Below are 21915 nucleotides of genomic sequence, written 5' to 3'. Positions count from 1 at the left end.
CAGGAAACACCCTCTGCGAGCGGCCCCGAGGCTCCTCATTTGCACGGTACTAAGCAAAGACACTCAGCAACATCCATTTTAACGCGATTAAAAGTTCTCCCATTCCTGGCTTCCCTAATAATGATTATTTTATTTATAAATCATTAACGCGATTAAGCAAACCCCCAGCCCCATCAGAGGCGGAGCAGCGCCTCTGCGCATGCGCACGGCCTCGCTGCGGGCCCTTTAAGGCGGGGCGGGGCAGAGAGCGCCCTGTTTCCAGCCGTTGCATCACCCCCCCACGTGACCCACCGCGGGGCGCGTGACCGTCGGGCGAGGGGGCCGCGCGCCCCCCCCCTCCCTCTCCCATTGGCTCGCTCTTCCCGCCCCTCCGGCCGCCGCGGGCGCCCATTGGACGCGGCTGACGCAAGCCTTGCGTCATGCGAGGGCTTAAAAGGAGCGGCGGGGGCGGGCGGCGGCACTGCGGGAGCGGGGAAGATGCGGATGAGGATGGGCCGGGGGCAGCGCGCGGGACGGAGCCGTGGGGAGCCGGGGCCGCGCAGGAAGGTGCGGGGGGACCCCGCGGGGCTGCCCGGTCCCGTCCGGTGTGGTTCGGTCCCGAGGGGTCCGGTCCCGAACCACCGGTGGCTTTGGGGGGTGGGGGGCCGGGGCCTAGGCCTTGCCCCCGGGGTGAGGCGGGAGGGAGGCCCGGCTGTGGTACTGGGGGGGGGGGGGGCTCCGTGTACACCCCCGGGGAGCTGGGGGGTGGGCTGGGGGCTCCGGGATTGTCCCTAAAGCCGTGGGAGGGGGGCACAGCGCATCTGATCCCGCTCCTCTCGCTCCTCAGGCATCACGGAGAAAGTGCATCCTGGTGGATCACCACACCTGAGAGCAGGTAAGGGGGAGCCTCACCCTGCGTGCGGGGGGGCTGGGGGAGAAGCCCTGCTCCCCAGGAGCGGTTTTGTGGTGTCAGGGGTCCTGACTGCACTTATTTCCCTTTCCATGCAGCCCTAGGCTGGCCTGCAGGTGACGATGGCAGCTGAGGGGCTGCCTGTGGCAGGGCCCGCTGGTGGCCTGCCTGGCTGGGAGCTTGAGGCCTGGTACCAGGACCTGCAAGAGGTGCTGGCAGCAGCGGAGCCCACGGGCCTTCCAGCACCGTGGGGGGCTGAGCAGGTGAGCAGAGGGGCTGGGGATGCTCTGGGGGGAGAGATGGGTCAGGGGGTGTCTGTCATCTGGGACTGGCTCCTTCTTTTTTCCCTGTAGGAAGGGCCATCAGAGACAGCCCCCCTGTGGGGCCCGGAGGGGACTGGCAGTGTTCCAGAGAGTTGTGAGCTGGATGCTGCCCTGACTGCAGAGCTGCAGGAGCTGCTGGGACCACACAGCGCAGCGGGCACTGAGGCAGTGCAGCCACCGGACCCTGCTCTCTGCAGGAGCTCCCCCACTCCCGTGGGCACCAAGGACGAGCAGGCGGGGCACAAGGCGAAGAGGAAGAGGGGCAGTGGTGTGACAGCAAACAAGGTGCTGGCCAAGAACCGGGAGCTGAGCAACGAGCAGCGGGTGCTGGAGCTGACAGCCCGCAACGAGCAGCTCCGGGAGGAGATCCGGCGGCTCAGTGCTGAGGTGGAGAACACCCGGAGAGCGCTCATCAACCGCATAGTGAACCTCCGCCAGACCTAGCTGCTGACACGGCCTTGTAGGCACCGGGACCAGGACTCTGCTGTCCCCGATGGACTTGGGGGGCAGCCATGAACTGGAGGGGCGCTGCCCACCTGGCACAGACTGATGCCATGGGGAAGGCATAGCTTCCAGACACTGTACAGTTCTTGCATTTTATTACACGCATGTAACCATCAGCACAGTTCAGTCTGGTCTCTTTGTAGCTCCAGGGCTGCAGCTGTCCCGCGGTACAGGGAAGCCAGGTGCTATTTCTTCCGTTTCCCCTTCGGTACAAGGACTTCAGGACTTTTGCCCTCTGCTAGTGCCAGCTGTTTCTTCAGTTCCAGCAGTTTGGCCACCTCAGCATCAATCTCTGCCTTCTCTGCCTTGTTGGCCTTCAGCTGCCGCACTTGGTTGCCCTGGGGAAGGCCGGGGGTGAGGGCTGTGAGGCCAGGGAGAGGGGAAAAGGGTTGAGATGGGGCAGCTTCTATGCACTCACCTGCTTGGCTACCTGTTCTGTCAGCTCCTGGATCAGCTGGGGGTCACCTGGAGCCACAACAGGCCCAGAGGCTGGAGCTGGAACAGGGGCTGAGGCTGGAGGGGTTGGCTTAGCCTGTGGAAGGACAGAAGGGGGTGGTGTAGGGTCCAGAAACAGAGCTATGCATCCATGCACCCCCTGCATGCTGGGGAAGAGTTACAGCAGCACCAGGGAGTTACCTGACATACTACAGTGAGGTCTTCAGGCTGGGAAAGGAGAGACAGTGAGGAAAGAAGCAGGAGAGATGGAGCAAATAGGAGCTGCCCAAGTCAGAGGAGAGTTATGGCCCCCACTCACCTGCCCTCCCCCAAATCGCTTGCGGAGGGCTTCAATCTGGTCATTCTCCAGCTTCTGGAAAAGGGGACTCACCTGGAACCGGGGAAAAAGAGGGCTTAGCCCTGCGGGGCTCTGGTTAACCCCCCCTACCCCACCCATCCCCTGTCCAAGGAGCGCAGCCGGCCGCCTACCGTGCCCACACGGTGCCCAGGGGGCAAGGTGCAGGTGAAGATGTGGCTGAGGACAAAGCACTCCGGGGGGATGCAGAGCTGCCCCTGGATGGCCAGGCTGACGCTGGGCATGTAGGGCTGCACCATGACGGCCAGCAGCGAGGCCATGTTCACTGCCACGCCGGTCACGGTGCCTGCGCGCTGCCTGCCAGGCAGAAACCCCTCTGTCAGCACTAATTCCTGAGCCCTGGCAGCCCCCCTGCTCCTAACCTCTTCCTACCTGTCTTCCTCGTTGCCCTTAATCCTCTTCCAGGGCTCGTTGACCTGGATGTACTGATTGCCGTGGCGGGAGATGCTGAGGATGCAGCGCAGGGCGTCGCGAATTCTTGGGGGGGGGGAGGGCAGAGAGGGGTTGAGTGCCTGCTCAGATTTCACCCCCACCTCCCTGAACTGCCCGGCCCTGAGATTTCAGCCACGCACCGGACTTTCTCCAGCAGCTGGTGGTACTGGCGCAGCTCCAGGGTGACCCGAGCCAGCAGCCTCTTGTCATCCGCTGTCAGGATCATGTCGGGGACGACGCCACCAAAGAACTTGCAGACAAACATTCCAGCTCTGGGGACGGAGGGGCAGGCGTGAGCAGAGACTGGAGCTGGAGGTGCTCCACCCTCCCCACTGTGCCTCGCCTGTTGATGAAGTTCCCCAGGTTGTTGAGCAGCTCTGAGTTGTTCTTGAGCATGAGGTCGCTCCAGGAGAAGGCGCTGTCCTGCCCCTCGGGCCGCAGGTACAGCAGGTAGAAGCGCCAGATGTCGGCTGGGATGCCCGTGTCCTTGGCCATGTCCCCGAACACCCCCACGCCTCTGCTCTTGGAGAATTTCCCATCCTCGTAGTTCAGGTACTCTGGGGAGGGCAGAGACATCACCGTGGGACTCAGGCAGGGAACGGTCCCACAACACAGAGGGCACGGCCATATAGTCGTAGCCCCACGCTCTGCTCACGGGGGTTTTCCAAATCAAAGTAGGGAAATGTTTTTGTTTTGTGCCTGCGTGGGGCTGACGGGACTGCTCCCAGGACTGAGGGAAAGCAGAGACCCCCCCAAAATCCCCGGAGAGCCCCCCGGTACCTGTAGCAATGAGGTGGTTCACCAGGGTGTAGTTGTCATCAGCGCCCAGGAGCGAGCAGGGAAAGATGACGCTGTGGAAGGGGACGTTGTCCTTGGCCATGAAGTTGTACAGCTCAACCTGCGAAGCAGGGGGGGGACGTGAGCAGACCCCAGCAGCCCGGCTCTGCCCCAATCCCAACCCTGCACCTCTCCCAGCTCTTGCCTGCTGCGGGTTCTTCCACCACCTCTCCCACTGGTCCGTGTAGTTGGCCGTGATGGACAAGTAGCCGATGGGAGCATCAAACCACACGTAGAACACCTGGGGGGGAAGGAGGGAAGCAATATCTGAGCAAGGAACACCCCGGCTGGCCACTGGAGGACACCCTGTGGCTGGGGAGCCCCCCACCTTGTCACGGAAGCCATCGAGAGGCACGGGCGTGCCCCACTTCAGGTCACGGGTGATGCAGCGGGGCTTGAGCCCGTCCCGGATCCAGGAGCGAGTGATGTAGCGAGCGTTGGCTGTCCAGTCCCCGGTGCTCCAGGAGTGCTCCAGCCACGGTTCCAGCTGCTCCTCCAGCTGTTGGCAGCACACCGGGATGGGAAGCGGTGCCAGGGGGGGTCCTGTCCCCTCCCCAGCCCCCCAGGGAGAGGGAAGCTTACCTTGGGAAGGTCTAGGAAGAGGTGCTGGGTGGGCTTTACCACAGGGACACCCCTGCAAAGCTTGCACTGGGGCCTCTGTTGGGAAGAAAAACAGAAAAACGCGGCTTGGACAGAGCCCAGGACAGGGTTGGGGTCCCAGGCAAAGCAACGGGCCTCCCAGAGGGATCCCATCCCACCTTCAGTTCCACGGCGTTGATGAGTTTGCCACATTTATCACACTGGTCCCCCCGTGCCTCCTCGTAGCTGCAGAAGGGGCAGATGCCCTCCACAAAGCGGTCAGCCAGGAAGCGCTGGCAGCCCTCGCACTGCAGCTGCTCCACGGTGTCTTGCAGCAGGAAGCCACGGGCCAGCAGGCGCTGAAAGATGTCCTGGGCAATCCTACAAAAGCCCAGAAAAAGGAACAGAGCAGTCACAAATCAGCCAGAAGACACGCAAGAGCCCTAGGACACCCTCAGCCAGGCTCGCTGGGGTTTCCCCAACATCCACAGCACCAAAACCACCCCCCCACGAAGCCCTGGGCCATGCAGCAGCTCACGTGGTCTGGTGAGGCGTGGTGGTGCGGCCAAAGTAGTCGAAGGAGATGTGGAACCAGCGGTAGATGTCAGCGTGGATGGCGTTGTACTTGTCACAGATCTCCCGAGGAGTCAGCCCCTCTTCCACCGCCTTGGTCTCCGTGGCCGTGCCGTACTCGTCCGTGCCGCACACGTACAGCGTGTTCCAGTTCCGCAGGCGGCAGTACCTGCGGGCAGAGGGCTTTGACACCTGTGCAGGTGCTGGGGGCTGCCCCCTCCACCTCCCCCAATGAACCTCTGGCACCAGGGAGCTTCCACCGGCCAGAATCTGATCATAGAATCATAGAATATCCCAAGTTGGAAGGGACCCGTAAGGATCATCAAGTCCAACTCCTGGCACCGCACAGGTCTGCCCAAAAGTTTAGACCCGGTGACTAAGCGCACAGTCCAATCGCTTCTTAAATTCAGACAGGCTCGGTGCAGTGACTACGTCCCTGGGGAGCCTGTTCCAGTGTGCAACCACCCTCTCGGTGAAGAACCTCTTCCTGATGTTCAGCCTGAACCTCCCCTGCCTCAGCTTAATGCCATTCCCGCGGGTCCTACCACTGGTCTTACAGAGAACAGGTCGCCTGCATCATCCACTCCCCCTCGCAAGGAAGTTGTAGACTGTGATGAGGTCCCCCCTCAGCCTCCTCTTCTCCAGGCTGAACAGGCCCAGTGCCCTCCGCCACTCCTCATACCTCTTCCCCTCTAGGCCCTTCACCATTTTTGTCTCCCTCCTCTGGAACTCTCCACCAGTTTCACGTCCTTCTCATGCTGTGGTGCCCAGAACTCACCTAGCGAAGGTGTCAGCGCTGAGAACGCAGCCGATGATATTCCCGAGGTGAGGCACATTGTTCACGTAGGGCAGGGCGCTGGTGATCAGGACGTTCCTCATGCCCTCCACAGGCAACCTGGCACAGGCAGGAGCAGTTATTGCAAACACAAAGGGCAACGAGGCCAGCTCACCTTGCAGCAATACAGCATCAGCCTGCAACCCCCTTCAAGATCGCCCAGGCGTCCGCAACAGCCCAAACCTTGCGTCAGTTTGGGACTCACACAGGTTTCTGTGGCTGCCAGGGCTTGGGCAGTGCCGCAGCACCACGGGCCCAGGCGTCTGCAGCAGCTGTGATTTCCTCCTCTGTCAGGGCCCGCTCGGAAGCTTCTTCCTCCTGTGGGGAAAACAGCGAGGGGTCAGCAGGTCCCAGCGGGGGGCTGCGTGATTATTGCCATCAGCCTCCAGGGGAAACCTGTTCCTGTGTCGTGGCTGAGCGAGGAGGGCAGGGTTGTACCTCAGGCTCGTTGCTGGTGGCTCTCTCCATGGCCAGGCAAGGTGGAGGCTGCTTCTGCAGGTAGGACTTGAACTCCAGGAGCCCCTTGGGCATCAGCACGGAGTCAGCAGCTTTCCTGCAGGCCTCCGAGAGCGTCATGGTGTGGAACCAGGTTCTCAGCGCTTGCAGCTCGTCTTGGGGAGGAGACAGTAGGCGGTTCTTATAGTTGTGGGGACACAGGAAATATCCCCCTCCTGACCCACTGATTTCCCTCTTACTTGACAGGCTGGCCTCATCCTGGAGCACAGGGAACAGGGCTCCCCACACAACCACATCAGCTACCGACTGCGTATCCTGGGCCAGAAAAGCAGCGTCAAGCCTTGAGACAGCCCCAGCCCAGGCACGGGGCTCTGCCTCAGGGAACACAGGAGGGCACACAGCTCCCTGGGGAAAGGGCTGCCCTCCAAATCCCACCCTGAGAGCAGGATTCCCCCACGCTGGGGTCCCACTTACCCCAGCGAGGTAGGCAGTGCCTCTCCCGGACAAACTCTGCTCGATGTAAGCCAGCAGCTTTCCCAGCTGCCCTGCCGCCTCCAGCCCCTTCTTGCCATGGACCAGCTGCGCGTACAGGGCCGCCGCCACCACCGGCTGGAAGGAGCAGAGGGCAGAACGGGACAGGGCGGGGGTCAGGCAGGCGAGGCCACGACCCCGACCCCTTCACCGTGTCCCAGCAGCGCCTCAGCCACCCACCTGCAGCTCCGTGGCCTCCCACTCCAGCCACTGGTTGGTGAGGTCGGTCGGCTCCTGCCCGCCGGCCAGGAACAAATACCTGCAAGAGGGGGGAGAGGAGGGGCAGGGGCAGCGCTGCGGCTCCGTCCCCGGTCCCCACTCGGTGTCCCGGTGCCCCGCAGCCCCTCCGGTACTCACTGGCAGATGGCGTTGGGGGAGAAGAGGACGGCGCCGCTGTCCAGCTGCAGGGCGGGCACCCACGGCGAGCACAGCGGCGACAGGGGCTGCTCTGGGGGGGTGGGGGGGGGGGCGGACAGGCCGTGAGGCGTGGGGGGGGCACGGGGGGGGCTCCCGGTGCCCCGGGTCCCCCCCTCCCGGTGCTGCCGGTCCCCCCCCAACCCTCACAGCAAAGGCCTGACCTGCCGGGGGGGTCCAGCACAGCCGCACCGGGGCGGCGGCGAACTCGGCGGCCGCCACCACCTTCAGCGCCGCGGGGCCGCCCGCCGCCACCTGCAACCGCATCGCCGCTGATGCAACCGGGGCGGGAGGGCGACGGCTTCCGGGACGGGGCGTCCGGTTCGGCCCGGAACTACAACTCCCACAATGCTCCGCGCGGGGAGCTACCGACACGGGGCGTCCTGGTTTATTAGAACTACAACTCCCATAATGCTCCGCGCGGGGAGCTTCCGACATAGGCAGTCCCCGTTTAGTAGAACTACAACTCCCACAATGCTCCGCGCGGGATCGCCCAAGCTCTCGCGAGAGCCTCCTCGCGGCGCAGCCCGCCGGCCGGCGTTGCCATGGCAACCGAGCGCGGCCGCTGCGGCTCCGCTGCCGTCGGGGCACGGGGCGGTGACGTCACGGAGCGGCGCTGCGGCCGCCCCCCCCCCCCCCATCCCACGGGGGCAGCCGCCGGCACCGGGCGCGTTCCCGGGAGCGCAGCCGGAGCCCTGACCTCGGACCGAGAACGGCCCGCGGGCGTCAGAGTGCCCCGTCCCGCCCCGTCTGGTCCCGTCTAGTCCCGTCCGGTCCCGTCTGGATCCGTCCAGCCCAGTCCCGTCTGGTCCCGTCCGTCCAGCCCGGTCCCGTCCCGTCCCGTCCAGCCCCGTTTGGTCCTGTCCCGTCCCGTCTTGTCCCGTCCAGCCCCGTCCCGTTTGGTCCCGTCCCGTTTGGTTCCGTCTGGTTCCGTACAGTCTCGTCCCGTCCCGTCCAGCCCCGTCTCGTCCGGTCCTGTTCCGCTCCGTCCAGCCCCATCCAGTCCCAACCCGTCCCGTCCAGCCCCGTCTGGTCCCGTCTGGTCCCGTCCAGCCCCGTCCAGTCCCGTCCCGTCACGTCGAGCCCCCTCCGGCCCCGTCCCGTCCCGTCCCACCCGTCCAGTCCAGCCCCGTCCAGCCCCTTTCCATCCAGTCCGGTCCCGACCCGTCCCACCCGTCCCCTCCAGCCCCGTCCCATCTGGTCCCGTCCCGTTCTGTCTTGCTCCGCTCCATCCAGCCCCGTCCAGCCCCGTCCCACCCGTCCCGCCCCGCCTCGCAGCACGCCCCGCGTCACCGCCGCTGCCCCCCCCCCCCGGCAGGTGCAGATCCCGGGGGGAGCCGTCGGGGGGGCCGCACCGGGGGCTCCGTGCAAATGCAGCCCGGCTTCACCCCCCCCCGGTCCCAATCCCGGTCCCAATCCCGGTGCCGGTCCCGGTCCCGGTCCCCGGGCCGCCGCCGTGCAGGGGGGGGAGCGAAGGGAAGCGGGGGCGGGCGGCGGGGATCGGGCTGGGGTCCTCCCCCGGAACAGGGCCGGTTTTGCCACCGGGGCGGTGCGAGCACCCCGGGGCTGGTTGCCACCGGGGCTCGGCCCCACGGGTGTCGCCCCCTCTGCTTAACGGGTGGGCAGAGCCGAAAGGCTTTTGGGGTCGAGTGGGGCTGGGGGGGGGCGGGTGGGGGGACGCCCGGTTCCTCTGCCCGTGCCCCGCGTCCGTCCCTGGCACCCCCGTGACCCGGCGTCGGGTCCTGCCCGCTGGCTCCATGGCAGAACCCCAAAGATGGTGAGTGGGACCCCAACAGGGCCGGGAGCTGCTGAGCTGTGGGGTTGGGGGTCCGGAAGCACGGCTGTGGGGTTGGAGGGTCTTTGGGATGGGGAGCGGGGAACCGGGAAAGCGGCAGGGCTGTGGGTGAGGAGCGGGGGCCGTGGCACCGCGGGGCTGTGGGATGAGGAACGGGGGACGCGTGGGGAGTTTTGGGGCCGTGGGACCGTGGGAGATGGGCGCTGGGGAACCTGGGGCCGAGACCACCCCGGGAAGTGCCCCCCAACCCCATAGCGTGCGGTGCGAGGAAGCCGCAGCCTCGCTGCTTCCTGCTGCAGAAACTGCTGCGTTTCCGTCAGGTCCCCGAGCACCAGCCAACCCCGTACCCCCAGCACCCCCCGCACCCCCAGCCAACCCCACACCCCAGCCCCCTCGCTTCCCCTCGCTGCCCCCCACACCGAGGTTCAGACGCCGGCTCCCTCGGCATCAGGAACCGGGGCAGCGCACGGATCCCTGCACTGCTCACGGCTGGGCCTGCCATGGGGCACTGCTGTAAGTGGGGGGGGAAAATCCACGATAGTGGGGTACGGGGTGCACGTGTGCCACCGCGGTGGTGGCAGGGCACAGCCTGGCCTCGGGGCTCGGTGTTCCCCGGAGACCCCGGACCCTACAGACGGGGTCCCCGCTGCTGCCCCACCGCCAATCCCTTTTGCACCACAACCCGGAGCCGCGCCGGCTATGGGGGCGCGGGGCACATCTGACCCCCCGACGTCGCGCCCTACAGATGGCCGGGGCTCCGGCGTCCTGAGCCAGGATGCTGGCGGGGAGGTGGCGGCTGGAGGGGCGGCGGTGGCGGCGTGCTGAGCCGGCCGTGGTGCTGCGCGCCCTCTACGACTACGCCTACTGTGCCGAGGACGGGCGGCGCGTGGCCATGGCCGCGGGCGAGCAGTTCCTGCTGCTCCGCAAGGCCAACGAGGACTGGTGGCAGGTGAGGCGGGCCGGCGAGCCCCGGTGGGCTCGGCCTTTCTTCGTCCCTGCCACCTACGTGGCCGAGCTGGAGCCCGGTGAGGCTGGGAGATGGGACGTGCAGCCCCCGAGCCTGCCGGCGTACACGGGTGAGTGAGGTGGGGATGGGGGGGGCACAGGGAGCAAAGGGCTGGGGGCGTTTGGGGACACTGGGAGCAGAGGGTACAGCACTGGGGGAGACAAAGGTCATGGGGCTGGGGACTTTGCCCCCCCCCCGGAGCATCCTTTTAGGTTGGTGGGTGCCCCGCTCTCTTCCTCCAGGCTTGCTGTCCAAGTACCACTCAGTGGAGAACCTGTGTGGCCCCCCCTCTGCCCCTCCCCGGGAGGCCAGCGGACCCCTGCGCCCCGTGGGCCGCAGCGTCAGCACCAGCCAGCTGGCGGGGGGGGCCCTGCCTGGCCCCCCAGCCCCGCCACCATCCCAATCCCAGCAGGAGCTGCTGGCCCAGGGCACTGGGGTAAGTGGGGAGTGAGGGGGGCTCTCCGAGGGCAGCCTCCAGCCCTGTCCCTCTCGGAGCACCTGCCCCCCTTGTTCCTGCCCCCCCCCCCCCAAAAAAAAAAATCAAAAAAAAATCCATGAACCCACCTTCCACACCCCTGCACCTCCTGCCTGCACCCTGAACCTCGCTGGACCGCACCCTACGCACCCCCCCCCTGCACCCCAGCACCCTCCAACCCCGCCCCCGCTGCCACCGCTTCCTCATCTCGGTGGGGGCAGCGGAGGAAGTGCAGTGGGGGGGGGGGTGTCCGGGGGGGGCCGTGCTGCCCGCAGCAGGGCTCAAGGGCCGGGGCTGCGCTGCTGCGGGCATCAGGTGGGAGAGAGGCATCAGGCCTGGGGGGGGGGGGGACACAGGGCACAGATGCCAGGGGGGGGGGGGACACAGCAGGGGAAATGTCTGCGGGGAGGTGATTGCAAAACCCTGACCTGCGCTGGGCATGGTGCAGGTTTTGGGGTGTGATGTGGGGGGCACGGCGTGGGGCTGGGGGCATGGCAGAAGGGCAAGGCGAGGGGGTGCTGCTGCTGGGGGGGGGGGCTCCTGGGGCTGGGGGTGTTGTAGAGGGTTGGGGTGCAGGGGTTAAGCCCCCAGGACAGGGCAAGTGTCAAGGTGAGGGTCTGTTCTGCACAGGTGCCCCTGCCCGGAGCTGGTATGGTGACCCCCCCCATCTACTGCAACTTCGAGGAGCTGCAGCGGGCGGGGGGCCAAGCAGAGCCCCCCGTGCCAGCTGGGGCCCCCCTCCAGGTTTTGGGGGCCTGGGAACGTCACCAGGACCCCAGCACCGGTCGCTGCTTCTTCTACAACCCCCAGACGGGCGTGACCTCCTGGAAACCCCCCCGGCGGCACCGGGAGGCGGTGGGCATGGGGGGCAGCACCCCAAATGGCTGGGTTTACACGCCCCCACCCCTCCGTGCACCCCTACGTGCTCCATTTCCCTACCAGCATCCTTCCCCGTGCCCTCTGTGCCTCCACCAATGCCCACCCATCCTCTTCCATCTCTCCCCCACAATGGTTCCTGTGACCCCCTGATGCTCTCCCATTATCCTATATCCTATATCCTATATCCTACATCCTATATCCTATATCTTATATCCTAAATCCTATATCTTCATTCCCACCCTTCCCCTGTGGCCCCACCACTGCCCCCCGCACCTCTCCCGATGCCTCCCCAAACCCTCTCCGTACCCACCCACATCCCTGGCATGGCCCCACCGTGCTGCTGGCAATTAACACTCGTGTTAATTGCCGTGGGGAGCCCCGGCTCGCGGGTCTCCAGCCGTGCCGTTCCCCAAGGCTGAGCCGTGTCCCCTCCATCGTGCACAGGACCAGAGCCCTGCTGCGGAGCGCCCCAGGAGCCCGGCACACCAGAGCTCCCCGGACAGCGGCGGCACCGTGAGCCACGGGGTGCGGGCACGGGGACGGGGTGGGAGGGAAAGGAGGAGGACGGGGGGCACCGGGCTGGGCAGGGGGGGCGTTGAGGCAGCGTGGATGGGAAACAGGAGCAGCACCCAGAGCCTGGCAGGTATCTGGGGCTCTCACCATCTCCCCGCAGGTGATCCATGGCCAGCCCCGAGCCCAGCACGGCCAGGAGGATTGCGCAGCCACCTCGCTGCCCCCCCAGGCCCCCGCCAAGCCCCCTCCTTGCAGCCCTGAATTACCCACTGTGAGTTACCCTGGGGCCGGGGGGGCTGGGGGCAGCGGGGGCAGCGGGGGCAGCGCTGACTGCGTGGGGCTGTGCTCCCGCAGGAGGTGCAGAAGGCCGGGCAGCTCAACAGGACCAAGATCGCTGAGGGGGGCAGGAAGCTCAGGTGAGGGCTGGGGTAGGTGGGATGTTGCCCCAGGATGGGGGGGTCCTGGTGGAAGGGGGACTGGGGTTGGGGAGCTCATGGGGTGCTTAATCAGGGGTTAAGGTGGGGTTCACCACAGGGCGGGGGGGCTCTCATTAATTAAGGGGAGGTGTCAGGGCATGGGGGGGCTTTGCCAGGGCAGAGGGGTCCTCTGGTAAAGCAGAAGGGACTGTGCAGCCTTGCAGAGGTCTGTATTAAGATGGGGGGGCTGTGTCAGGCTGTGGGTCCATGCCGGATTTGGGGGGAGAAGGGATCCCCATTTGGATGGACGGGGACTGTGCGAGCTGGGGTGGGGAGTTTATGCCAGGCTGGAGGGGCTGTGCCATACCTGGGGGGTGAGGGGGGGGCTCTACAGCTTCAGGCACGCAATGTCCTGGGTAAAAAAAGTGTGATTTTGGCTGTGCCAGGATGGGGGGGGGGGGAATCTGGGGCAAGAGTGATCAAAGAGCGCTGGAGGCCCATGGAGAGACCCTCTACTGGGGAGGGGGGCACCGAGCCTGCCCCCAGCCCTGGTGAGGTGCCCCTCGCCCACTGCCCCCAGGAAGAGCTGGGGGGTCTGCTGGGTGGTGCTGGCCAGGAACAGCCTCGTCTTCTACAAGGAGCCCAAGGGCCCGGCACCCGCCACCTGGGTGAGTTGGGGGCACGCAGGAGCTGGGGGGGGGGAGCTGGGGGGCTGCCAAGGCAATGGGAGGCACGGGGGGACAGTGGGGACAGCAGGGGTGGGGGCTGTGGAGACACGGGGTACCCCTGACCCCCCCTGCCCCGCAGTGCCCTGCCAGCAGCCGCCCCGAGAGCAGCGTGGATTTGCGAGGGGCTGCGTTGGACTGGGCCCGCCACCTCTCCAGCAAGAAGAACGTCATCCACGTGAGTGCAGCGGGACCCTAAATGCACAACAGGCTCCCCGAAAACACACAGACCTTACAGCGATGCCCTCTCGGACAAGGGGACCCCTAAAACATGCCCCAGAATGGGCCACGGGTTGCCACTTCAGCCGGGGCCACGGAGACCCCCAGTTGGGTTGGGGGCACCCCAGGAGCCCCTGTTTAGGGCAGGGTGGGAGGCTCTGGGTTCCCCTGGGTTCGTTGCCCCTCTCCCACGTCCTGCTACCTCCCCAGCTCCGCACGGTGACAGGTAATGAGTTCCTGCTGCAGTCAGACCACGAGGCCACGATCCACGAGTGGGCCCGGGCTATACGGGACGTAATCCACCGGCTGGTGAGTGCCTGGGGGACGGGGGCTGCCCGGTGGTCGCCCACAGCTCTGCCTTTCGCTGCTGACCCTCCCCATCACCACCAGGACCTGGAGAACCCCATGGATGTGCCTTTCGGGTGGCTGCGCCACATACCCAGCAGGGACCTGGGGGAGCTCAGCGGGGACGAGGATGAGGCGCCCTGGGTCACCGAGGGGACCAGGTCCCCAGGTAGGGCTGGGGATTGAGGGTGGCAGGCTTAGGGTTAGGGTTCGGGGCTGTGGTGATCCCCCCAGGCCTGCTCTGCCTCCAGGTACCCCCCCTGCTCCTGACAGCTCGGAGAAGAAACGGGTGAAGAGCAGGCTGAGGCGCTTCATCATCAAACGGCCCCCGCTCCAGAGCCTGCAGGAGAAGGGGCTCATTCGAGGTGGGGATCCCCAGCTCTGGGACCTCCCCTAAATCCCACTGCACCCTTGGAACCCCCCAAACCCTTCCACATACCCCCTTTGCACTCGAAAGCGGGAGGCGAGGTTGTAAGAGTGAGATTTGGATGCTGGTCCCCAGTTGTCCCACTGCCCCCATCCCCACCCCAAGTCCCCGTGCCCCCACCAGTCCCAACTGGACTTGGTGTCTCCCATCCCAGCGCCGCTTTCTGACCTCAGTGACTTACCCCATTCCTGGTGCCCCTCCCTGCCCTTGCTGGCAGTCTCCCTAATTCCCTGCTTCCCCCCCCCCAGCCCCAGTCCCCAAACCCCATTCCCTCCGCTCCCAGTTTGCCCCAGCACTGCCTTGTCCCAGACCAGGTGTTCGGGTGCCGCCTGGAAGCCCTGTGCCAGCGGGAGAACACCACGGTGCCCCGCTTCGTCCGGCTCTGCGTGGAGGCTGTTGAGGAGCGAGGTCGGTACCCCGGGGGGGCACAGCTCCCCCCCCAGTTAGCACAGGGCCACCTGCTTTGTCTCACCCCATCGTTGTCCCCAGGCCTTGACGTCGATGGGATTTACCGGATCAACGGGAACCTGTCCGTGATCCAGAAGCTGCGCTTTGCCGTCGACCAGGGTGAGGGGATGAGGGGGCACCAGCTGGGCGGGGGCAAGGGGGCTGTGCTGGAGAACACACACACAGACAGGGGGGAGGTGACCATCCATCCCTGTCCCCAACACACCCCAAATACCCTTTGATCTCTGCAGAACGAGCTGTGACCTCGGATGGGCGCTACGTCTTCCCCGAGCAGCTGTGCCAAGGTGAGCCGGGGTGGCTGTGCCGAGGTTGCCCTGGTGGTGTTGGGACCGTGGTGGCCCGGGCAAAGGCTGAGCCTCCCCATTTCCCCCCCAGAGGAGCGGTTCAGCCTGGAGGACCCTGAGTGGAGCGACATCCACGTGGTGACCGGTGCCCTCAAGCTTTTCTTTCGCGAGCTACCCGAACCCCTCGTGCCTTACGAGCTCTTCAACCCCTTCATTGAAGCCATCAGTAAGTGCCTCCCCACAGGCTCCCCAGGCTGTGGGATCTCGGGGGGGGGGCGTGATGTCTGACCCCTGTGTCTCCCCCAGAGCTGCCGGACCCCCAGGAGCAGGTGCAGCGGGTGGCTGAGCTGGTGCAGAGCCTGCCCCCCCCCAACTATGCCACCCTGCGCTACCTCGTGGCCCACCTCTGCCGGTAAGGGGGCTGCTGCCGGGCTGGGGGTGGGCTTGGGGATTCCCCACAGAGGGTTCAGGGTATGGGGTGTCTGAAGGTTTGCATTATGAGGATCACAGGGGCTGAGCTGGGGAGGGACGGGGTGGTCCCCATGGGGTGGGATGAGGGATTAGGGCACGCCATCAGAGCGATGGAGCCGTGGTGGACAAGACCCCAAGGACAACAGAGGGAGAATGGGGGGGGCTAGGTGGGCTGCATGAGGCACCTCTCCCTGAATTTCGGGCGTTCCCAGGGTGATGGAGCGGGCAGACGTCAACCTCATGACGCGCCAGAACATCGGCATCGTGTTCGGGCCAACGCTGCTGCGCCCAGAGCGGGAGCCCGGCAGCCTGGCCGTGGGCATGTCCCAGCAGAACCAGGCCGTGGAGCTGCTGCTGGCACACTTCGACCGCATCTTCCCCACCCCTCCTTGAGCCTGTTCCCCCCCCCCCCCCCCAAACCGGGCACAGGTAGCTCAGCTGCCGTTGCCCCTTCCTGCCCTGTGTACCGTGGACTCTGCAGTAAGCAGGCATCTTCCCTGGGAATGCTCGGATCAGGGTTGGGGTCCTGCAGCTCCAGGAGCTGCCCTCTTCCCGTTCCTTTCCCAGAGAAGACCCCTGGAGCCCCCTCTTCGTGCTCTAGGGAATACGGCAGCCCCAAACTTCCCTTCCTGCTGCACTCTGCCATGCCCCCTATGCCTCCCCAAGGCTGTTACGACATTGATTCACTTCCACCACTGATTAAAAACGTATCTGTCACCGTCAGACCCACCAGGAGAGTGCCCTGGCCCTGGTGGCTCAGTTACCACCAGGGCAGGGTCAGGCTGTGCCTGGTGTGTGTTCCTCTGGGGGGGGCCTGGGGGGCCAGGGGGCCTGCAGGATGCCGAGTGGCATGGCGTGGTTGTTTGGAAAGAGGGAAAGCGCAGAGTGGGGTTGCCTAAAGGCTCCCTAAGGGAGTTCAGGTCTTCCCAAAGGCTTCCATTGGGAGCACTTTTTGATGGGAGAAACTGGAAACGTCAGTTTTTGTAGGGTCCTAATTAGGGTAAGGTTTAGTGTTACGTTTAGGATTGTTTGGAAAGAGAGAAAGCAGAGTCCTGTCGTGTGGGAGGTTGCATAAAGGCTCCCAAAGGGAATTCAGGTCTACCCAAAGGCTTCTTATGGGAGCACTTTTTGATGGGAGAAAGTGGCGACGTAGGCATTTTTTAGGGTCCTAGTTAAGGTCGAGTGTTATAGTCACATTTATGTTTAGGGTTGTTTGGAAGGAGAGAAGGCGCAGAGTCCTGTTGAGTGTGGGGTTGTGTAAAGGCTCCCCTGGGGAGTTAAGGTGTACCCAAAGGCTTCCATTGGGAGCATTTTTAATGGGAGAACCTGTCAATGTTTGTGTTCCTTAGGGTCCTATTTAGTGTTATGGTGGTGGGGGCCGCACAAAGCGGGGTGGCAGCGGTGGGGGCCCCAAAACCCAGCCCGCACTGCCCGGGGGCACTTGGGGAAGACGTTGGGCGAGCGATTCGGCACCGGGACCTTTTATTGATCCAGGTTGCGGCCCCACAGCGCCTCCTCAGCCTGGCTTTTGAGGCCAGTCCTGGGGATTTTGGGTGCACCGGGGCTGGGCGCATGGGTGCCACGCATCCCCAACCCCCATCCCATCCCTTATGGTCCCCATCCTGGCCGAGCATCGGCACCGGTAGCGCCACCGCTCCTCGTCCCCTTGCGCCAGGGTCCCCGTCACGCGGCGTGGAGCTTCTGGTGCCGGCGGAGCTGGGATTTATGGCGAAACCCCTCGCCGCAATCGGGGCAGCCGTGGGGCTTCTCGCCGGTGTGGGTGCGCCGGTGGCGGATGAGGTTGGAGGAGACGCTGAAGCGCTTGCCGCACTCCCCGCAGCGGTAGGGCTTCTCCCCGGTGTGCGTGCGCTGGTGCTGGACGAGCGCCGAGCTCTCGCTGAAGCGTTTGCCGCAGGCCCCGCAGCCGTAGGGCTTCTCGCCGGTGTGGATGCGCCGGTGGGTGGCCAGGTTGGAGTTCTGGCTGAAACCCTTCCCGCAGGCGCCGCAGGTGTAGGGCTTCTCGCCCGTGTGCGTCACCTGGTGCCGCGCCAGGTCCGAGCTGCGGCTGAAGCCCTTGCCGCACTCGCCGCAGATGGTGGGGCGCAGGCGGCCCCCCCGCAGCCCCAGCAGCTCCTCCAGGGGTCCCAAACCCCGCGAGCCCCCCGACGCCTTGCCCCGGGGCCGGGCGGGTGCCTTCCGCCGCCGCCTCGCCGCCGGGCACCCGGGGGTCTCGCTGCCGGGGAGGGCTGCAGGGAGAGCGGAGCTGGGCACCGGTGGGGGCGCAGGGCAGGCGGGGGGCACCACGACCCCTCTGCCCCTTCCCCATCCCTTTTGCACCCTCCTGTTTCTCCATCTGCTCCAGCCCTCTCCCACCTTCTCCGTCCTTTTGTACCTTCTCCAGCCACCAGCCCCTTCCCCATCCCCTTCTTCACCCCCTCTTCATCCTCTCCATCCCCTCCCCAGCCCTCTCCCACCTTCTCCATCCCCTCTTCCCCTTTTCTGCCCCTCTTCCACCTCCTTCATCTCCCCGACCTCTTCCCCAGCCCCTGTCCCTACCCCAGACCTTTTCCATCTGCCCCGTCCCTTTTCCACCTTCTCCACCCTCTTGGCCCCTTCCCATCCCCTTGACCCCTCTCCCATCCCTTTGGGCCCTTCCCATCCCCTCGGTCCCTTCCCCATCCCATTTCCACCTTCTTCACCCCTTCGGTCCCTTCATTCCCCAGCCCCTTTCCAACCTTCTCCACCCCTTTGCACCTTCCCCATCCCCTGACCCCTTCCCCATCCCCTTTCCCCTCCCCTTGACCCTCTCCCCATCTCCTTGACCCCTTCCCCATTTTCTTGACTCCTTTCCCATCCCCTTGACCCCTTCCCCAACCCCTTGACCCCTTTCCCATCCTCTCAGCCCCTTCCCCATCCCATTTCCACCGTCTTCACCCCTTCAGCCCCTTCATCCTCTCCATCCCCCTTCCCACCTTCTCCAAACCTTTCCCCTTCCCCACCCCCTCTGTCCCCCCTTCCCTGGCCCCTCTGCCCCCTCCCCACTTTGGGGACAGCGCTGACACCCCACTGGACACCCCCACCAGCCCCCTGAGGCTGGAATTGGGGTGCAGAGGGTGCCCCCCCCCGGACAGGCCTGGGGTGTGGGACGGGGACAGCGCATCCCCAGGTAGGGACAGGCGTGGGGGTGGCACCGTCGAGGGGGACCCCGGAGCCCAAATTCCTGGAGTTGGGGTCCCGGGAAACCCCATGGGGCAGGAGCAGGGCTCTGCTGCACCCCAAAATCAGGGCGTCCCTGTGCTGTGGGGTTAGGGCACCCCCGTGCCGTAGGGATGGGGCACCCCTGTTCTGATGGGCTGGGGCATCCCCTGCACCCCAGAATTGGGACACCCCCATACCCTGGGATCAGGGCACCCCAGATTTGGGGTATCCCTGTGCCAAGGAATCAGGGCTTCCCCACACCCCAGATTTGGGGTATCCCTGTGCAAAGAGACCGGGACACCCCCATACCCCAGATTTGGGGCATCCCCACGAAATGGGGACGGGGCATCCCCACACCCTGGGTCTGGGGCACCCCCATACCCCATTTTGGGGTATCCCTGTGCCAAGGGACCGAGGAAACCCCTTACCCTAGGATCAGAGTACCCCCATAAAGTGGGATTGGGGCACCCCTGTGCCAAGGAATTGGGGCACCCCCACTGCCTGGGATCAGGGCACCTCCATACCCCAGTTTTTGGGTATCCCTGTGCCAAGGAATCAGGGCACCCCAATACTTTGAGATTGGGGCATCCCCATACCCCACATTCGGGGTGTCCCCATGAAATGGGGACAGGGCATCCCCACACCCCTGGTTTTGGGCACCCCCCATACCCCAGATTTGGGGTATCCCTGTGCCAAGGGACCGGGACACCCCCATACCTTGGGATCGGGGCACCCCCATACCCCAGATTTGGGGTATCCCAATGAAATGGGGACGGGGCATCCCCACACCCTAGGATCGGGACACCCCCATGCTGTGGGACTGAGACATTGCCCTATTATGGGATGGAGGCACCCCTGTTTCGCCCCCCCAAATCAGGACACCCCCATATTATGGGCTGAGGGTGCCCCCCCAAACCAGGACACCCCCTCACCCTTCGATTGAGCCACGCCAATATTATGGGATGGGGGCACCCCTGCCCTCCTTTTACCCCCCCCAACGAATCAGAATGCCCCCATATTATGGGATGGCGACACCCCCACGCTGTAGAATCGCAGCATCCCCCTCCCAACCCCCCCCCATCTCCCCCCAACCCCCCCGCTCCCCGCTCACCCGTGCCCCCCCCCCTAATACGGGACCATCCCCACGCTACGGGGGGGGGGGGGATTTTGGGGTCGGGGGGCGGGTGGGGGGGGGCTCACCTGCGGCCGTGCCCTCGGGGGTCTCGGGGTCCTGGGGGGGGTCCCGGGCTGACGGCCCCCCCTCGGCGTCCATCACGCTCCGATAGGGAAACGCTGGTGGGGGGGGGGGGGAAACAAGCAAAGAAATGGGGTGGCCGCGGGGGGGGGGGAGACCACCGGACCCCCCCCCCCAAAATACAAACTCATCGTAACCATCGCTGCCCCCCCCCCCAAAAAAAAATAAAGACTCACCGGGGCCTGGCGTGGGGGGGGGGGCGGCAGCGGCGGGGCCTCCCGCTCGGCCCCCGCGATGGCGCAGCTCCTGCCCCCCCCTCCCTCACATCGCCCCCCCCCCAAATCAAACCCACCCGGCCGTGGGGACCGGGGGACGGGACCCCTCCAGCCGCGGGGGGGGCGGGGACAAAGGGGGGACCCCCACCGGGGGGGTGAATGGGGGGAGATGGGGACCCCCCCCCTTGGGTGGGATGGATGTGGGGGGGTGCAGGGGGTGCTGGGGGGGGGTCTGCACCCACCCACCCCCCCGTGTCTGCAGCTGGATGGGGCTGGTGGGGGTGTCCCAGTGTGTCCCAGTGCACCCAGTGCTTTCCAGTACATCCAGTGCACCCAGTGCCTCCCAGTACATCCAGTGCTTTCCAGTACATCCAGCGTGTCCCAGTGCATCCCTGTATATACTCAGTGCTCCCAGTGTGTCCCAGTGTACCCAGTGCCTCCCAGTACATCCAGTGTGTCCCAGTGCATCCCAGTATACTCAGTGCCTCCCAGTAAGTCCCAGTGCCTCCCAGCGTCCCCAGTATATCCATTGCCTCCCAGCACATCCCAGTGTGTCCTAGTGCATCTCAGCGCACCCAGTGTGTCCCAGTATACCCAGTGCTTCCCAGTACGTCCCAGTGTACCCAGTGAGTCCCAGTGCCCCCAGCACATCCCAGTGCCCCCAGCATATCCCAGCACGTCCCAGTGCCCCCACCATATCCCAGTATATCCCAGTGCTCCCTGCACATCCTAGTGCCTCCAGTATGTCCCAGCACATCCCAGTGCCTCCCAGTACATCCTAGTTCTCCCAGCACATCCCAGTACGTCCCAGTGCCCCCAGCATGTCCCAGTACATCCCAGTATATCCCAGTGCCTCCCAGTGCCCCCAGTACGTCCCAGTCCATCCCAGTATATCCCAGTACATCCCAGTGCCCCGCAGCCCGGGGGTGGGGGGGCTCCTTCCGCCCCCCCTCCCCGTGCCCCCCCCCGCCCGGTCCCGTCCCAGCGCCCCCGCCCCCCCCGAACCCCCCCAGCCGGGGCCCCGGCGGCCCTAGCCGAGCCCGGCGGCAGCGGATTGGCTGAGAGCCACCACGAGGGCGGGGCTTACCCTCCGCCGAGCTTACCGATTGGTTAAAAGCGCCGAGCGGGGACGAGCCCGCTGAGAGGGCGGGGCTTCCGGGAGGGCGCCGCTCGCTGATTGGCGGAGAGGCGAGCGGGGCGAGGCCGGTGAGTCCTCCGCGCATGCGCCACCACCGCCGCTTTCCACTTCCGGGTGGCGGCGGACCAGCAGCTCTGCCAGAAGCTCACCCTGCTCTGCTCGGCCCCCGGCACGCTGCAGACGCTCTCGCGTTACGCTGTGCGCCGCAGCCTGGGCGTGCGTTTCCTGCCCGAGGCCGTGGAGCAGCTGCCCCTGCCCACCTGCCTGAAGGAGTACGTGCTGCTCCTCAGCTAGGCGCCCGGAGCAGCGATTTTGAGCACCCGTGGGTGCTGGGCGAGCAGCGGGGACGCTCCGAAAGGCTCCGTGCTCCTCTCTGCGCCTGCCACGCTTGCTCCTGGCGAGCTCCTGCGCTGTGTTTTCAGCCGGGCGAGGAAGCTCGAGCCTCCCTCTAACAGATGGCGAAGCCGTCGCGGCCGCTGGATTAACCTGGTCCTTCTTTTGGTGGTTTTTTTTTTTGTGTTTTTTTGTTCTGTGGCGGGCAAAGCGAGGCTTTCCGGGCGGAGTCTCCCCCTTGGGAAGGACTAGAGGCGCTGCAGGGCAAGGAGAGGCCTGGTGGGTGATCACACACCTCAAGCCCGCAGCCCCATGGGGCGAGCGCCCTCCTCACCGCGCACAGCACCCGGGGCGCCCCCTGGGCACCCGGGGCAGCTTTGTTCACCCCCGTCCCCCTGAGTTTTAAGACGTAACGGCGCGTTAGGGGCAGAAGGAGGGGAGCTGGAGGGAGCACAGCACCCGCAGGAGCGAGAAACCTTTGTGGGACGCGAGGCCAGCGAGGGGAGGAGGCCCCCACGACCAGGGCCTGGTGTCCCCATGTCACTGGGGCCCAGCACTCGCTGCTCTCC

General features: G+C 65.6%; 4 protein-coding genes across 5 annotated transcripts; 2 read left to right on the top strand and 2 right to left on the bottom strand.

The window, feature by feature from the left end:
* The first annotated feature begins 476 nt into the window (after window positions 1-476).
* DDIT3 (DNA damage inducible transcript 3) lies at window positions 477-1832 on the top strand. Its single transcript, XM_032204929.1, has 4 exons — window positions 477-546; window positions 827-874; window positions 988-1152; window positions 1243-1832. Exons 3-4 carry the CDS (start codon window positions 1012-1014, stop codon window positions 1654-1656), a joined length of 555 nt encoding a protein of 184 aa, XP_032060820.1. The 5' UTR covers window positions 477-546; window positions 827-874; window positions 988-1011; the 3' UTR covers window positions 1657-1832.
* MARS1 (methionyl-tRNA synthetase 1) lies at window positions 1795-7456 on the bottom strand. Of its 2 annotated transcripts, XM_032204918.1 has the most exons (22): window positions 7349-7456; window positions 7128-7218; window positions 6951-7029; window positions 6714-6848; window positions 6479-6554; window positions 6222-6394; window positions 5989-6101; window positions 5727-5843; window positions 4914-5117; window positions 4555-4756; window positions 4379-4453; window positions 4125-4295; window positions 3942-4037; window positions 3740-3857; window positions 3303-3516; window positions 3100-3231; window positions 2900-3004; window positions 2641-2824; window positions 2471-2542; window positions 2353-2379; window positions 2135-2248; window positions 1795-2054 (listed from the first exon to the last, which is right to left on the bottom strand). In XM_032204918.1, the coding sequence occupies exons 1-22, from the start codon at window positions 7449-7451 to the stop codon at window positions 1902-1904; spliced, it is 2754 nt and encodes a 917-aa protein (XP_032060809.1). In that variant the 5' UTR covers window positions 7452-7456; the 3' UTR covers window positions 1795-1901. The 2 variants fall into 2 exon arrangements, with proteins under 2 accessions (XP_032060809.1, XP_032060810.1); XM_032204919.1 differs by lacking the exon at window positions 2353-2379.
* A 3655-nt stretch (window positions 7457-11111) lies between these two features.
* Window positions 11112-15600, top strand: ARHGAP9 (Rho GTPase activating protein 9). The gene is made up of 13 exons (XM_032204706.1): window positions 11112-11315; window positions 12207-12268; window positions 12849-12936; window positions 13076-13171; window positions 13423-13521; window positions 13603-13726; window positions 13809-13922; window positions 14294-14392; window positions 14474-14551; window positions 14683-14736; window positions 14828-14962; window positions 15043-15148; window positions 15420-15600. Exons 1-13 carry the CDS (start codon window positions 11112-11114, stop codon window positions 15598-15600), a joined length of 1440 nt encoding a protein of 479 aa, XP_032060597.1.
* A 1072-nt stretch (window positions 15601-16672) lies between these two features.
* Window positions 16673-19973, bottom strand: LOC116500030 (zinc finger protein 853-like). The gene is made up of 3 exons (XM_032204928.1): window positions 19837-19973; window positions 19606-19698; window positions 16673-17453 (listed from the first exon to the last, which is right to left on the bottom strand). The coding sequence occupies exons 2-3, from the start codon at window positions 19676-19678 to the stop codon at window positions 16891-16893; spliced, it is 636 nt and encodes a 211-aa protein (XP_032060819.1). The 5' UTR covers window positions 19679-19698; window positions 19837-19973; the 3' UTR covers window positions 16673-16890.
* Window positions 19974-21915: the final 1942 nt, after the last annotated feature.

The sequence above is a fragment of the Aythya fuligula genome, chromosome 29 (assembly GCF_009819795.1).
Source record: "Aythya fuligula isolate bAytFul2 chromosome 29, bAytFul2.pri, whole genome shotgun sequence".
In the NCBI taxonomy this organism is placed as follows: Eukaryota; Metazoa; Chordata; class Aves; order Anseriformes; family Anatidae; genus Aythya; species Aythya fuligula.
This window is presented reverse-complemented; position numbering and strand designations above follow the sequence as displayed.

Excerpts from the sequence above, each read along its gene's own strand:
- DDIT3 (XM_032204929.1), top strand. The coding sequence starts at position 1,012 with ATGGCAGCTGAGGGGCTGCCTGTGGCAGGGCCCGCTGGTGGCCTGCCT. Across the intron at positions 1,153-1,242 it reads CACCGTGGGGGGCTGAGCAG|GAAGGGCCATCAGAGACAGC; the intron begins GTGAGCAGAGGG and ends TTTTCCCTGTAG.
- ARHGAP9 (XM_032204706.1), top strand. The coding sequence starts at position 11,112 with ATGGTGACCCCCCCCATCTACTGCAACTTCGAGGAGCTGCAGCGGGCG. Across the intron at positions 13,172-13,422 it reads GCAAGAAGAACGTCATCCAC|CTCCGCACGGTGACAGGTAA; the intron begins GTGAGTGCAGCG and ends CTACCTCCCCAG. Across the intron at positions 13,923-14,293 it reads GGAGAAGGGGCTCATTCGAG|ACCAGGTGTTCGGGTGCCGC; the intron begins GTGGGGATCCCC and ends GCCTTGTCCCAG.
- MARS1 (XM_032204918.1), bottom strand. The coding sequence starts at position 7,451 with ATGCGGTTGCAGGTGGCGGCGGGCGGCCCCGCGGCGCTGAAGGTGGTG. Across the intron at positions 5,844-5,988 it reads TGGCAGCCACAGAAACCTGT|GTTGCCTGTGGAGGGCATGA; the intron begins GTGAGTCCCAAA and ends TGCCTGTGCCAG. Across the intron at positions 2,055-2,134 it reads CAGAACAGGTAGCCAAGCAG|GGCAACCAAGTGCGGCAGCT; the intron begins GTGAGTGCATAG and ends GGCCTTCCCCAG.
- LOC116500030 (XM_032204928.1), bottom strand. The coding sequence starts at position 19,678 with ATGGACGCCGAGGGGGGGCCGTCAGCCCGGGACCCCCCCCAGGACCCC. Across the intron at positions 17,454-19,605 it reads CCCCGAGGGCACGGCCGCAG|CCCTCCCCGGCAGCGAGACC; the intron begins GTGAGCCCCCCC and ends CTCTCCCTGCAG.